The following is a 16,040-nucleotide window of genomic DNA, read 5'->3' on the forward strand; positions in this document are numbered from 1 at the left end:
CATTAAATATATGTGGAATTAGATTATGGCAACACATTTCACTCAAGATTAGTCTGAATTCTTCCAAAGAAGTATTTCAAAGAATGTTTTTTCTAACATCTAGCACAGTACCTTGGTGATTAATAACATCTTTTGAATTGATGAGGAAAATATTAAAAGTATTTAGTTGGTCTTTGTATTTTAGCCTTCGGGAAAAACATAAACAAGTTGGTGTCACAGTTAATTAGGGGAATTATTTTGATGATGTTCTCTTAGCATAATATGAAAACAAATTTTTGTTTATTGGAATTCTATTAATAAGCAGAGTTCATGGAGTCTTTGTGGTGCTGAGGAGGAGAATGTTTAATTCAGTAGCAGTGTTTTTTCCTAAAAAGATTAAAAACTTTTTTCTCCTGTACAGTTAGTAGAAAGTGCTGTGTGTTGGGGTTGGGGTCGTAGCTCAGTGCTAGAGTGCTTGCCTGGCATGTGTGAGGCACTGGGTTCGATTCTCAGCACCACATATAAATACATAAAGGTTCATCGACAACTAAAAAAAAATAAAAAAGTAAAATAAAAAAAGAAAGTGCTGTGTGTATACCCTATAATAATAAAGTAGATATAACTTCTTCCCTCTCCCAAAAATGCAGGTTCTTGTTAAACCTTTGGGAGACCGAGGATACCTTTTTCTTCTTTCTCCTTATCAAATGGTTTCTCCATATGGTAGGCGGTTTTTCTTTTTACTTTTTACCATTTAAAAAAAAATGTTTATTTTCGTTGTTTTATGTTGCATTGTTAATGACTTTTGCTTCTGTTTATTTAGAACATCAGACTGTCAAGTCTCGAATTCTGCATGCTTTGTTTGTATTTCAAGAACCTAGAGGCATAATTACTTGTAAGTTCTTTGAATATTTAAATCTAATAACTTATAGATACCTAAATTTTATTGAAAAATTTCGGGTAACTAAATTGCCATTTTGTTTTTCCTAAGTCATGTTTTTCTGACACCCATATTCTGAAATACCTCTTAATATTCAGAGGTATTAGAAATTTAAATCACTTAATATTTAACTTTTTTCCTTAAAATAACTTTTCATAGTACTTTAGCTGATAAATGATTGTGATTGTTAAAGTGCTGTGTGGCTTAATTACCTCTTGAGTTTTTTTGTTTTGTTTTGCTGTGCTGGGGATTGCACCCAGGGCCTCACACATGGTAGGCAAGAGCTCTAGCACTGAGCTATATCTCCAGCCTTCTTGAGGGGTTTCTTATGATAATTTTTTGGTTCACTTTTGTATTTTAGTTAAATATTAAACCATTCAAAATTAGAATTTCTGGCACTGATGTTAGAATTTGTAATCCACTTTTTCTAAGAAGAAATTGTTGAATTAGGATGAATTTCAAACTCATTGCTACTCAGTGCATCCATACCTGCTTATAAGAGAAAGGAGTGACATTGCTATCATTTGCAGGATTGACTTGCTTGGAATTAGATCTTGCCCTCTTTGTTTCTCCTTCACATTTTGCTTACCACAATTTGAATTGCCTACCAGCAGTAGGAAATGAAGATCTTCAGTGAGTGGCGTTTCTTCCTTTAAAAATATGCTCTACTCTTTCTTATTGACCTGCTTCATGCTTCTGGACTTAGAAGTGTGCTTTTCGTATATTTGCTGTACTTACATATATGAATTAGGGTACATACCCCTTTGGTTCAACATTAATGTATAAATATTGTTACATTTCTTTGCCAGTGTGTAGGTCTGTATTTGATTAGCTTCTTGAATGCTAACATGTTTTGCTTTTGTTTTGTTTTGTTTACAGCACAAAAAAATTCAACCAATGCAGCACCACAAGAGAGGCATGAGAGCATGCCAGATGTATTAAAAATAGCTCAGTTTTTACAATTTGCTTTGATTCGGTGTCGAAAGGAATTCAAAAATATAAACACTGTAAATTTTCATTCTGTTGTTGAGAAGTATGTAAGTGAATTTTTTAAGCGAGGTTTTGGTTCAGGTAAACGAGAGTTCATCATGTTTTCATATGATTCACGATTAGATGATAAAAAGTTCTTATACTCGGCACCAAGAAATAAATCTCATATTGATAATTGTTTGCATACCTATATTTTTCGGCCTGAAATGTATCAGTTACCTATTTGTAAATTAAAAGAGCTATTTGAAGAAAATAGAAAACTTCAACAGTTTAGTCCACTTTCAGATTATGAAGGTCAAGAAGAAGAAATGAATGGTACAAAAGCGAAATTTGGAAAACGAAATAACTCAAGGGGTGAAACTATTACATCTGGAAAGCAAAAGTCATCTCATTCTTTGGATTATGATAAGGATAGAGTCAAAGAATTGATTAATTTAATTCAGTGTAGGAAAAAAAATGTGGGTGGGGACCCAGACACACAAAACATGAGAAGCAAAACTGTCTTGAAGAGGAAGCTCGAGGACCTACCTGAAAATATGAGAAAGCTCGCCAAAACCAGTAATATATCTGAAAATTGTCATCTGTACGAAGGTAAACTATCAGATTGCTCTTATGACAACCACCAAAAATACAGGGAATAGCTCTGTTCTTTCCTCTAGTATAGGGTCTTCGAATTAAAGCTTGAAGGGCAAATTTAACCTGTCTTCTTTTCATAAAGTTGTATTGGAATACAGTCATTCCTTTTGGTTTATGTGTCTATAGCTGCTTTCACACTTTAGTGGCAGAGTTGGGACAGACTGTAGGGCCCACAAAGCCTGATGTATCTACTATCTGGTCCTGTATAAAAAACATTTGCCAACTCCTATTCTGGTACATCAGATTTCTGAATAGTTTGGTTTAGGCTTATATGTGAGAATATAGCTATTTTCTCACTAATCAGAGCTCTTACTCTTTTATATTCTTTTATTTTCATAATTAGAGAAAGACAACAGAATATTGGGTTCTTTTAGGATATTGCTTAATGAAAGGAATCTTCTGAGCTTTCAAATAAAATTTCTTAGATGCTTGTATATTATTTTTCTACCCTAGGAATTGGGATTAGCTTTGACTTTTTTTTTTTTTTTTTTGCTTTGCATTTTTCTTTTTTTCTTTTTTTTTTTCTTTCTAATTTTTTAAAAATATTTTTACAATACTGGGGATTGAATCCAGGGCCTTGCACATGCTAGCACTCTGCCACTGATCTACATCCTCAGCCCTCTTTTCTTAGTTCTGTTTCAGTTAACAGAAAAACACAGGAACAGAAGACCCTTATTAAATGTGTTTAAATACTACAAGTAAGCTAAAACATTTTTATCACCTAGGTTTTTAAGTCTTCCCAATACTAGTTCATAAGCATGAAATGTGTTCTTTTTGCATTCCAGGACCTTTTGAAACCATACATGATTTGTTCTGCTGTTGATGTTCTTATTGATTATGACAGTTCTGAGTATTCCTTTATTTCTTACTGAATGATTTTACTTCTTTTAACATTATATGTTAGACTAGGTTGGAGAGAGTCTTTCTTACTTACTCAGCACTCTATATTTGTGTTCTGACTTTTCACTTAGCTACTGTCCTTTTCTTTTATTCTTGCATTACCAGTATGGTAGTCACTAGTAATGTATTGTCCAGTACAGATAGAGAGCATGTCAGTCATTGCAGAAAGTTCTGACAGCGATATTTCTACAGTAACTGAGGGTTTTTTCTTGTGTTTCTTTTTCTTCCTAGTGTTTCTTCTTTGTCTATGTTCTTATCACCTTGGTAACCTTCCTGGCTTATTTGACTGACTTCAGCATCATGTTCTTAATATTGCTTTATTAACTTGTGACCAATCTCCTATACTTGGCATTTAAAGATTTGTTAAATCGGTCACATCCTGCCATGCTTTCCCTAGCATATGAATTTTACTTCTTTTTTTTTTTTTTTTTCTCTCCCCGAAATATCTTCCACTTATATCAAGTTTTATATTGTCACAGGTCAGATCTCACCTCAACTTTCTGGCTATTCTACTTCTTGATGATCCCTATCTCTTTAGCTTACACTGGACTTTTGGTCTATATTGAACCTGTTGTCACTGATATGTACTGTCCTACACCTGTGTTTTGAGAGTTAGTGTTCACTATGTGTTAGGAATGTCAAATATTTAGATTAATTTGGTTCTTGAGTACTAGGCATTATTTTCCTCATTTTTGCAGATAAGAAAACCTCCTCAGGTAAGTAAAATAATGTTACCCAAACTATGTCTGTCTGCATGTGGCAAACTTCATAACTGAACTCAGAACTGATTGACTCAAAAGCATTGTTATCAGTTTTCTTGTATTATTTAGCATTGAGCACATAGTAGGCACTCAATAAGATAACCAATTTTTTGACAATTGACTAGTTTGTTAAAAAGCTGTGAATGAAAATCGGCCTTCATCAGTAAGTGGTAGGAAAGCCATGGTGACAAGTACTTGACTTTCTGAATGTCTGCTCTTTGCAAGTTTTAAAATACTAGTTATACAGATTATCCAGATTTACATGTTTTCTCATATGGTGCATGTTTGGAGGTTTTTTCATATCTAATATCTTAGCTTCATTGTGAATATAAGTAGTCATTTTGGATAAGCCTTAGATTTTAAGAATGTTAGTCTAAGCATTAAGGACAAAAGCAATAGGTACGGAGGAAATAGAATTAAAAGCAATGAGTTTTTTTTTAAAGTATAAGTATAATCTGCTCCTAAAAATTGGCAAAGTAGTGGAAAGCTTATCTTCAATCAGTCAACTAATTGAGTAGGATTTTGGTGGCAGAGTTTAAGGTAATTGTTGTATGGTTATCAGTATTATCCATATTTACAACAATGCATGAGCTTATTTTCTTATTACTAAGATGCTTAAATTATGACAAATACTAGCCTTCATTTAAAAGGAATTTTGATCTTTGTGCCAAATTTTAGAACAAGTTACATTTATAAAATCTAAACCCCACTTGATTTCCTGCCTATATCTTTTCTTTTTTTTTTTTCTTTTTTTCTTTTTTACAGACTGCATTTTGATTCATTGTACCCAAATGGGGTACCTCATTTCATTTCTATGGTTGTACACGATGTAGATTCATACCATTCGTGTAATCATACATGTACATAGGGTAATGATATCTGTCTCATTCCACCATTTTTTTATACCCCCCTTCCTCTCATTTCTTTCTACATAATTTAAAGTTCTCTCCCTCCCCACCCCCATTATATATCATTCTCACTTATCAGGGAAAACATTTGGCCTTTGGTTTTTTGGGATTGTCTTATTTCACTTAGCATGATATTCTCCAATTCCATCCATTTATTTGCAAATGCCATAATATTATCCTTCTTTATGGCTGAATAGTATTCCATTGTGTATATATACCACAGTTTCTTTATCCATTCATCTGTTGAAGGGCATCTAGGTTGGTTCCACAATCTAGCTATTGTGAACTGAGCTGCTATAAACATTGATGTGACTATGTTACTGTAGCTTGCTGATTTTAGGTCCTTTAGGTATAAACCAAGGGGTGAGATAACTGGGTCAAAAGGTGGGTCCATTCCAAGTTTTCTGAGGATTCTCCACACTGCTTTCCAGAGTGGCTGCACCATTTTCAACTCCACCAACAGTGTAAAAGTGTGCCTTCTTCCCCACATCCATGACATCTATTATTATTTGTGTTCTTGATAATAGCCATTCTAATTGAAGTAAGATGAAATCTTAGTTATTTTAATTTGCATATCTCTAATTACTAGAGATGTTGAACACTTTTTCATATATTTATTAATTGCCTATATGTCATCTTCTGTAAAGTGTCCAGTTCCTTGGCCCATTTATTGATTGAGTTCTTTTTATTTTTGGTGTAAAGTTTTGTAAGTTCTTAATACATTTTGGAGATAAGTGCTCTATTTCAAGTGCATGTGGAAAAGATTTTCTCCCACTCTGTAGGCTCTCTCTTCACATTCTTGATTGTATCCTTTGCTGAGAAAAAGCTTTTTAGTTTGAGTCCATCCTATTTGTTGATTCTTGCTTTGATTTCTTGTGCTTTGGGAGTCTTGTTGAGGAAGTGTGATCCCAAGCCAACATGATGACGATTTGGGCCTACTTTGCCTTCCATTAGGTGCAGGGTCTCTGGTCTAATTCCTATGTCCTTGATCCATTTTGAGTTGAGTTTGTGCAGGGTGAGAGATAGAGTATTAATTTCATTTTTACTGCATTTGGATTTCCAGTTTTGCCAGCACCATTTGTCGAACACATTATCTTTTCTCCGTTGTATGTTTTTGGCTCCTTTGTCTAATATGAGGTGACTTTGCTTGCAAGGCAAGCACTCTACCAACTGAGCTATATCCCCAGCCCCTGTTTCACTTTTTCTACTCAGGATTGTTTAGGCTATTCGAGGTCTCTTGTTCTTCCAGATGAAGTTCATGATTGCTTTCTGTATTTCTATGAGGAATGTCATTGGGATTTTAATTGGAATTGCATTGAATCTGTATAACGCCTTTGGTAGAATGGCCATTTTGACATTGTTCATTCTGCCTATCCAAGAACATGGGAGATATTTCCATCTTCTAAGGTTTTTTTCAATTTCTTTCTTTAATGTTCTGTACTTTTCATTGTAGCGGTCTTTCACCTCTTTTGTTAGATTAATTCCCAAGTATTTTATTTTATTTTATTTTATTTTTTTGAGGCTACTGTGAATGGAGTGGTTTTCCTAATTTCTCTTTTCAGAGGATTCATCACTTATGAATAGAAATGCATTAGATTTATGCATATTGATTTTATATCCTGCTTCTTTGCTGAATTCATTTATTCTAGAAGTTTTCTAGTTAAGTTTTTTGGATCTTCTAAATATAGGATCATGTCATCAGCAAATATTGACAGCTTTAGTCTTCTTTTCCTATTTGTATCCCTTTAATTTCTTTGGTCTAATTGCTCTGGCAAGTGTTTGAAGGACGATGTTGAATACAAGTGGTGAAAGAGGGCATCCCTGTCTTCGAGTTTTTAGAGGGAATGCTTTCAGTTTTTCTCCATTAAGAATGATGTTGGGAGCTGGGGATATAGCTCAGTTGGTAGAATGCTTGCCTTGCAAGCATAAGGCCCTGGGTTCAATCCCCAGCACCGCACAAAAAAAAAAAAAAGAATGATGTTGACTGTGGACTTAATTAGCACAGTTAGCCTTTACAATGTTGAGGTATGTTCCTACTATTCCTATTTTTTCTAGTATTTTAAGCAGGAAGGGGTGCTGTATTTTATCACTTTCTCAGCATCTATTGAAATAATCATCTGATTCTTAACTTAAGCCTATTGATGTGATGAATTACATTTATTGATTTCCAGATGTTGACTCAACCTTGCATTCCTGCAATAAACCCTACTTGATCATGATACACTATCTTTTTTTTATATATATATATATATATATATATATATATATATATATTTATTTATTTTTTGGTGCTGGGGATCGAACCCAGGGCCTTGTGCTTGCAAGGCAAGCACTCTACCGACTGAGCTATCTCCCCAGCCCCTTTAATATATTTCTGTATGCGATTTGCCAGTATTTTGTTAAGGATTTTTGCATCTGTGTTCATCAGGGATATTGTTCTAAAGTTTTCCTTTTTTGATGTGTCTTTGTCTGCTTTTGATATCAGAGTGATACTAGCCTGATAGAATGAATTTGGAAGGGTTCTCTCCTTTTCTATTTCCTGGAATACTTTGAGGAGTATTGGTATCAGTTCTTCTTTAAAGGTCTTGTAGAATTTGGCTGAGAATCCATCTGGTCCTGGACTTTTCTTGGTTGGTAGGCTTTTGATGGCTTCTTCTGTTTTGGTACTTGAAATTGATCTGTTTAGATTGTGTACGTCTTCCTGATTCAGTTTGGGAGGATCATATGTCTCTAAAAATTTGTCAGTGTCTTCGATGTTTTCTATTTTGGAGTATAGATTTTCAAAGTAGCTTCTAATTATGTTATGTATTTCAATGGTGTCTATTGTGATCTTTCCTTTTTCATCATGAATTCTAGTAATTTGAGTTTTCTATCTCTTCGGTAGTATGGCTAGGGGTTTATCAATTTTGTTTACTTTTTCGAAGAACCAACTTTTTGTTTTGTCAATTTTTTGAATTGTTTTTCTTGTTTAAATTTCATTGACTTCAGCTCTGATTTTATTTCCTGTCTTCTAGTATTTTTGGTGTTGATCTGTTCTTTTTCTAGGGCTTTGAGATGTAATGTTAGGTCATTTAGTTGTTGACTTTTTATTTTTTTGAACTTTCCTCTTAGTACTGCTTTCATAGTGTCCCACAAATTTTGATATGTTGTGTTATTGTTCTCATTTACCTCAAAGAAATTTTTTGTTTTCCCTGATGTCTTCTGTTATCATTGCATCATTCAATAGCATATTATTTAGTCTCCAGGTGTAGGAGTACTTTTTGTTATTTTATCCTTCATTTCTAATTGCATTCCATTATGGTCTGATAGGATACAGGGTAGTATCTCTATTTTTTTGTATTTACTAATGGCTTCTTTGTGGCATAGCATATGGTCTATTTTGGAGAAGGATCCATGAGCTGCTAAGAATTAAGTATATTTACTCGATGATAGATGAAATACTCTGTAAATATCCATTAAGTCTATATCATTGATTGTATTATTTATTCTGTAGTTTCTTTGTTCGGTTTTTGTTTGGCGAATCTATCCAGTGGTGAGAGCGGTGTGTTGTTAAAGTTCCCCACTATTAATGTGGTTTGGTCTATTTGATTCTTAAAATTGAGGAGGATTTATTTGATATACATAGATGCTCCATTGTTTGGGGCATAAATATTTAACATGGTTATATCTTGCTGTTTTATGCTTCCCTTAAGCAGTGTGAAATGTCCTTCTTTATCCCTTCTGACTAACTTAGGTATGAGGATGGAGACCCCTGCTGTTTACTGGGTCCTTGTGCATAGTTTGTTTTTCCCCATCCTTTCACCTTTAGTCTGTGGATGTCTTTTTCTATGAGATGAGTCTCTTGAAGGCAGCATATTGTTAGGTCCTTCTTTTTAATCCAATCTTCCATTCTGTGTCTTTTGATTATTGCGTTTAGGCCATTGACACTCAGGGTTATTATTGTGATATGATTTGTATTACTGGTCATTTTGGCTTATTTTTGACTTTTAACTTGACTTGGTTTCTCCTTTGACTGACTTTTCCTTTAGGGTAGTTCCTCCCTTTGCTGACTTGTATTGTTGCTTTCCACTTCCTCCTCACGAAATATTTTGCTGAGAATGTTCTGTAGGGCAGGCTTTCTATTTGTAAATTCTTTTAACTTTTGTTTATCATGGAAAGATTTTATTTCATTGTCAAATCTGAAGGTTAGTTTTGCTGGGTATAGGATTCTTGGTTGGCATCTGTGTTCTTTCAGAGCTTGTAATATATCGTTCCAGGCCCTTTTTGCTTTTAGAGTCTGGACTGAGAAATCTGCTGATATCCGTATTGGTTTCCCCTTATATGTAATCTGATGCTTTTCTCTCGCAGCCTTTAAAATCCTATCTTTATTTTGTATGTGAGGTATTTTCATTATAATGTGTCTTGGTGTGGAGCTGTTATAATTTTGTGCACCTGGTGTTCTGTAAGCCTTTTGTATTTGATTTTCCATTTCATTTTTCAGGTTTGGGAAATTTTCTGACATTATTTCATTGAACAGGTTGTTCATGCCTTTGGTTTGTATCTCTGTGCCTTCCTCAATCCCAATGATTCTTAAATTCAGTCTTTTTATGATATCCCATAATTCTTGGAGGTTCCGTTCATGACTTCTTAATATCTTCTCAGTTTGTTCAACTTTATTTTCAAGATTAAATATTTTGTCTTCATTGTCTGAGATTCTGTCTTCCACGAGATCTGTTGTGTTGGTGATACTTCCTATTGAATTTTTAATTTGGTTTATTGTTTTTTTCATTTCAAGTATTTGGGGTTTTTTTGTTTGTATTTCAGAATCTCTATCTCTTTATTGAAGTGTTCTTTTGCTTCTTGCATTTGCTTTTTTAACTGTTTACTGGAATGGTCATGCATTGCCTGCATTTGCTCTCTTATCTCATCTTTTGCTTCACAGATCATTTGAATTATGCATATTCTAAACTCTTTTTCTGTCATTTCTGCTGCCATGCTGTCATTGGATTCTATCACAATAGCATCTTGGCTTGTTAGGGACACTTTCTTCCCCTGTTTTTTCATATTGTTTCTATATATTCCCCTCTAGCAGTGAAGATCAGATATACCGAAGTTCCCCCCTTGCAGGCTTATTATGACCCTGTAGTTTTCCACTACCTCTCCTTTGAAGGGGAGATCAATACCAGTAGCTCCCAATACAGAGAAAATGCAGCCCTGAATCTGATAGCCCCTATAAAGACTTTAACATTATTGTAATGAACAGGATCAATTCGATTACTACTTGCAGTATTTCTAGTTGTGAACAAGAGGATGGGGAAGGGTGTAGGATGTGAGTAAATAGAGGTACCTGTCAAGGGCCTCCAGTCTCCTGAAGGTGTCTCAGGAAGAGAGCTGCCCTTCCACTGATGATGGCCATGCCCTCAGGAATAATTCAAAATGCCTGCACCAGCCTCCAAAGAAGCTGGGGAGCCCTAGTGAGGGTGCATGGAGTCAGCATGGAGGCAGGCACAGTGTCCCTCAGCAGTAGGGGGGCAGGTAGGCAGGCTCAGCTACCGGCCTCTATCCTTGGTGTGGGGGTGGGCTGGTGGGCTCAGCAACAGTGTCCAACTTCGGTGTCTGGGGGAGTGGGCGGGCTCAGAGACTGCGTCCGACCTCAGTGTCCTTGCCTATTTCTTGTAATTTTTAAGATGTATTTGATTTTTAAAATATGTAAGCTGGCTCTCAAACTTAATTTCAAGAGATGACTTTTTTTTTTTTTTTTTAACCCCCCCCCCCCCCCCCCCCAGAGTCTCCACAGCCCATTGGCTTACTTGGGCATGATGCTGACTTGAGACAGCAGCAGCAGGATACCTGCAACTCCGGTGTTGCTGACATTCATAGGCTGTTTAATTGGCTATCAGAAACATTAGCTAATGCACGCCATTCTGATGCATCCCTGACAGAGACAGTCAACAAAGCCTTAGGATTGAGCACTGATGATGCCTATGAAGAGCTGAGGCAGAAGCATGAATATGACTCGAACTCTACCTCAGATAAGAAAGAATATGAGCAGCCTACTTGTGCAAAAATCGAAAATGCACATTTTAAGGGTGCTCAGAGCCCATTGCTAGAAGTTAATGTAACATCTTTAAAGTATCCGGTTGCTGTTTCTACCAGTGAAGTAGGCATTGACCATAAGTTGCATTTGAAAGAAGTAAGCATATGTCTTTTTGTTATCTTTCTTTGCTTTTGTGTGTGTGGTGTAGAGGAGGATGTGGGTATGTGCTTCCGGGAGTGGTTTCTTCTTTCAAGAAAAACAAAGAAATGCTTTTGAGTAAAGTTATTTATCCAGGACAGTACTTCTGAGTTTTCCTTGTTAAAAAATAAATACCAAAGTAGTTGTTTTCCTTCCTGCTCTTGTAGGCTTTATATATAATCTAAGGTTTGCTTGTGATAAAACTAAGACTGGACAGTGTTTGTCAGAAGTGGCATATTGCAAGTTGGTTCCATGTTGTTTCATAATAACATTGAATCCTCAAAGCAAATGCTGCTTTCTGCTGGCAGAGGCAGAGAACTCAAGGGTGAAGCAGATGAAATGGTTGAATTTATTAGTACCTCAGTGTAACAAGTAAGGTTAGGTACTTAGTATTTCTTATACAAATGGGAATAGGATGTGTAACTTTTGGGATTACCTCTGAAGTAATTCTCCACCTTTCTCTGAGGACTTCCAGTTTATGGTATATACTGGTTTCTAACTGGGAAGTAACCTGGTCTTCCTCAAGAAATAGCTGTATCATTGAGAATGACCCAGAATGATACCATATTTCCATGGACTTATTTCTAATTTGTTATCTACCCAGAGGAAAAGTCTTATGTAGATGTCCTCAGCCTTTCTCCATGTAGTTTTGGGATATTTATATTAAGAAAATCCTAGTAAGAGGCTTATATAGGGAGGTATATAAGGTAGGCATTGAGATACTTAACCTGCATGGTTAGTATTTTCCAATGTATTTAATACTCCAGTTGACAAGGGATGTGGTTGTCTAACACAAGCTCACTTCCTGTTTTTTGTATTTTTGGGGTTTTTTTGTAATTAAAATTTCATGCCATTTCACTTAGGTATTGCCTTATGTCCACTTTTGAACTGTTAGTGGCAGAGTTCAGTATATGGCCTACAAAACCTAAAATGTTGGTGCTTTACTATAAAAGTTTCCCAATCACTGTTTTAAATTAATATCAGATTGTTTTGAGAAGAATTGTTGTTGAGACTGAAGTATTATAACTTTGCTATGTTTATTACTCATTCGTAATGTTTAGATTGAAGTGTGTGAATTTACTGTGAAGAAAATAGTTATTCTTGACATTAAAATTCACTGAAAAGAATGCTATTGAATGTGTACTTTAATTTTTAGGATCCAAATTTAATTAACATGAATAATTTTGAAGATTGCAGTTTGTGTCCCACTGTTCCCATTGAACATGGATTCCATAGACAACAGTCTAAGTCAAATAATGTTGAAGAGACTGAAATACATTGGAAACTGATACCAATTACAGGTAAGAAAAAGTGAACTAGGTCTTAGGTTTACTGCCTTTACCTAGGGACCAATTTCTTTGAAGGGTTTCATCTTTTCTAAATTCTACTCTTGGGTTACTAGGTGCTTTATCTTACTTGGCTTTGACATCTTCAATATCTTTATTTTGAGCAATGTCATGTTTATCACCTGCTGATGCTGTTCTTGGTCAGCATCAGCAAGTATCTGCAGAAGAGCCTATTAGTAATAGAGGGATTTAGGATATATGTACTCTCCCTGTTAGATTTAGCATGCAGACTATCAAATGAAAATTGTTGGCAGAAAGTTTCTTACAAGGAGAGGTAGGTACAGAGATGAAATCATGCTCTTTGGTCAATGAATACTTCTCAGCTTCTTAAACTTAACTACAATAAACTGTCATCTAATATGATCATGTTAAGGTTCATCTGTTTGAAAAAAATTTTTTTGATTTCTTAATATTGGAGTATCTTAAGAATTAATCATCTTGGAGAATGAACTGAAATGATCAAATGCAAAAACCCTAAGAAAGCTTATTGATCCATGGGCCTCAAGAATAGTGTAAATGTTGAAAGATTATCATTTTTCAGTATTCTTGTTTCTCCATGCAAATACATTCTTAATATTCCAAGTTCTTATTCATCTTTGTTATGGGCTAAATATTTTCAGAAATGTTGTTAGGGCGCATCTTTTCTATTTCTAGACTTTCATTTAACTTTAAGAAAAAATAGACTACTCTTTGCTAAAATGTAGACTGGCTTATGATCTTGGACCCATGAGACCTCCAAGGACTGAAGAATTTTCTGAAATTTGAGAAGTTTCCATGGACTTCATTTAGCACTGTTTTCTACCTTACTAGGCAAGAAGCCTAAAGGTGATGATAGGGAGCTGCTACTCTTTCATGAGCTGGAGCCTTTGACTTGAAGTAGTTTATTGACTTGATTGTCCTAATCATTCCTCATTTAAACACTTCATACTTAATGTTGAGCCATTTGAAGGCACAGCATCTGGGTGTTATTTCATCAACTGAAAGGAAAGGGAAACAGTTTGCCATTTCTGAATGACCCTTCAGGAATATTTTAAGCAAAAGAAGGAGTACTTGGATTTGTTAGCATTTGGGGTTTTCTGAAAGGTACTTAATAGGTGTCTCTTGTATCTTAAGAGAGTCTACAAATCTAATGGATGCTTTCCCTCAGGAGGGAACACAAGAAGCCCAGAAGACCAGCTGGGGAAACATGGTGAGAAACAAACACCAGGTGAGAAGGCTTGCTTTGCTTTTCTTCCCAGTTCTTCAGAATGGCTACTTTCATTTCTGATTCTCTATCAATAGGGCATTGATTTAAGTTCCATTATTTATCAGAAGTTTGGCCAATACCATATTTATATTTAAATCATTAATTGAATTGAATCAAGTATTCTTACTGTATTGTGTTCAGAGGAGTCACTTAATATTTATAGATTTCTTTACCTACAGTATATTCTCTCTGTTAGGATTATTTGGGAAAACTAGAATGTTTTCCTGATCCATTTTTGCAGAATATCTTAAGCAGCCTTACAAGTTTCTTTAAAATTTAAAAAATATCAGGAAGTAAAGCCATTTATCTTTTAAGTACAGTACTCCTAATCTTGAATTTTGTAATACGGTTCTTCTAATTTCTGCAGCTAGTTGAAGAGATAAGGAAACTGATTCCAGAACATTCACAGATTATTACTGATTAGCTAGTTGCATTGGAGAGTCTCTCCTTTGTCTGATATCTGAGCTCAATCAGTTCAGCTTCTGCATATGATCATGAGCTTGTTTTCCTGCTTAGAGTTTGTTAGTCTTTTTTGTTTCCATTTTGTTATAGTCTCTTTCAGAAAAATTTATGGAAAGAAAGCTAAATCATTTTCTTTGTAAATCTTTTATAGTGATTCTTTTGACTATTAAAAGAAAGTTTCCTTCAAGAAAATCTCTCTTCCTAGGAAAAGATTTTTTTTAAAAAAAAAGCAGCTGATATACAACATACAAGAAAGTGCACATATTTTTAGTGTACAGTTCATTGTATGTATGTATACAACATAGGTGACTACTACCCAAGTCAAGATATAAAACATTTCCATCACTCCAGGTTTTCTTTCGCATCTACTCAGTCTGTACTACTAATCTTACTTCTTTTACATTAGTTTTGCCTCTTCTTCAACTACAGGTAAATGGAACCCACACAGTTCTTGTGTGTTTGGCTCTTTAAAACTTGTATGAGGGTTTCATCCATGTTGTGCATCTATCAGTAATTCTTTCTTATTAGAAATAGCTGGTATCTTATTTGCATTTCAAATGATTCATAGGCATCTGCACTGCTTTCATTTGGGATACTATATTCATATTTTACAACCAAGTGTAGACAGTCTGAATGATGTCACCTTTAGAGAACTTGCTATTTTACTTAAAAGTAAAGATACTGAAATGTTTTAATGACATTCAGTAAAACAAAACATGAATTATTATGGATATTGGCATGTATGGGTTTTTTAAATCATTTATTGGTATTGGTTAAAGATAGTTTTAAAATATTCTTAAAATCATAGAGGTATTTGTTTCAAATGAAATTTACATTTTTAAAGAGGGTTTATTAGTTTAGGGTTTTTAAATATGGGAAATTCTCCCTGTAGATTTATATTATATTTAAATTTGAAAAAATCCCTTTATCAGTAGCCCTTCAGGAATAAGCTTATTGGTCTGATGTGTAGCTCTAAGTTTAAAATTATAGTCTTCTTCAACCCATTTTTTTTTAAGACAATTTAATTTTTATTTGAATAAATCAGATGTCTCACAAGGTATATAATTCAAGAAAGAAAAATATACTAAAGTACACTTAGTTTCCTTTCAGTGGATTGTTACTGATTTCTTATGTACCCTTGCTATTTGTGTATACTAAAGTCCACTTTAATGTTGTAGATTTAAGGATATTATGGCATTAAATATTTCTAAATTTATAGAACTTGAATTTTCTGTCATATCAATTTCATATTGTTGCAGTTCTTTCCTTGGCAAGTTGAATAATTTGCTCCCCTTCTTGCTTTCATCTGTGGACCTTCTGTGGTCCTTTTACTACTAACAAGTGCCTTTGCAGTAGTTACTGAGTGCAGTGATTCATGATAACCACCAGAATTGGTAGAGAAGGTCACAAGTTGCTGCTGAGGCTGTTAAAACCATTTATAAAAGTATAAGTGGGGTGGGGAAAATAATTTCGTGTAGAAAACACATGCTTCTACACCTAAAACTTGAAAAGGGAATTCACAGTATCTTTTTAAAGTATTGTAGGTTTGAAAACAGTGGGAGAACTTTCTCATTTAGAGATACCATTTCTTATACTACAGCAGCAATTAAGGAATGTTGTCTTTAAGGAATATTGGTCATTTTTAAAGGGTAAAATAGTGT

At 34.6% G+C, this 16,040-nt stretch overlaps 1 protein-coding gene across 7 annotated transcripts in view; it reads left to right on the forward strand.

Annotated features, from left to right (window-relative positions):
• Tasor (transcription activation suppressor) overlaps window positions 1–16,040 on the forward strand; it is a 53,053-nt gene that overhangs the window by 26,203 nt on the left and 10,810 nt on the right. For 5 of the 7 annotated variants that reach the window (XM_047531448.1, XM_047531450.1, XM_047531454.1 and 2 more), the window contains exons 12-17: window positions 627–699; window positions 800–871; window positions 1,796–2,497; window positions 10,877–11,283; window positions 12,482–12,626; window positions 13,819–13,878. In XM_047531448.1, coding sequence (XP_047387404.1) covers window positions 627–699; window positions 800–871; window positions 1,796–2,497; window positions 10,877–11,283; window positions 12,482–12,626; window positions 13,819–13,878 — 1,459 coding nt within the window. The remainder of the gene's footprint in view (window positions 1–626; window positions 700–799; window positions 872–1,795; window positions 2,498–10,876; window positions 11,284–12,481; window positions 12,627–13,818; window positions 13,879–16,040) is intronic. The other 2 variants (XM_047531451.1, XM_047531449.1) reach the window with 2 other exon arrangements.

This window comes from Sciurus carolinensis, chromosome 17 (assembly GCF_902686445.1).
Source record: "Sciurus carolinensis chromosome 17, mSciCar1.2, whole genome shotgun sequence".
NCBI classification, from domain to species: Eukaryota; Metazoa; Chordata; class Mammalia; order Rodentia; family Sciuridae; genus Sciurus; species Sciurus carolinensis.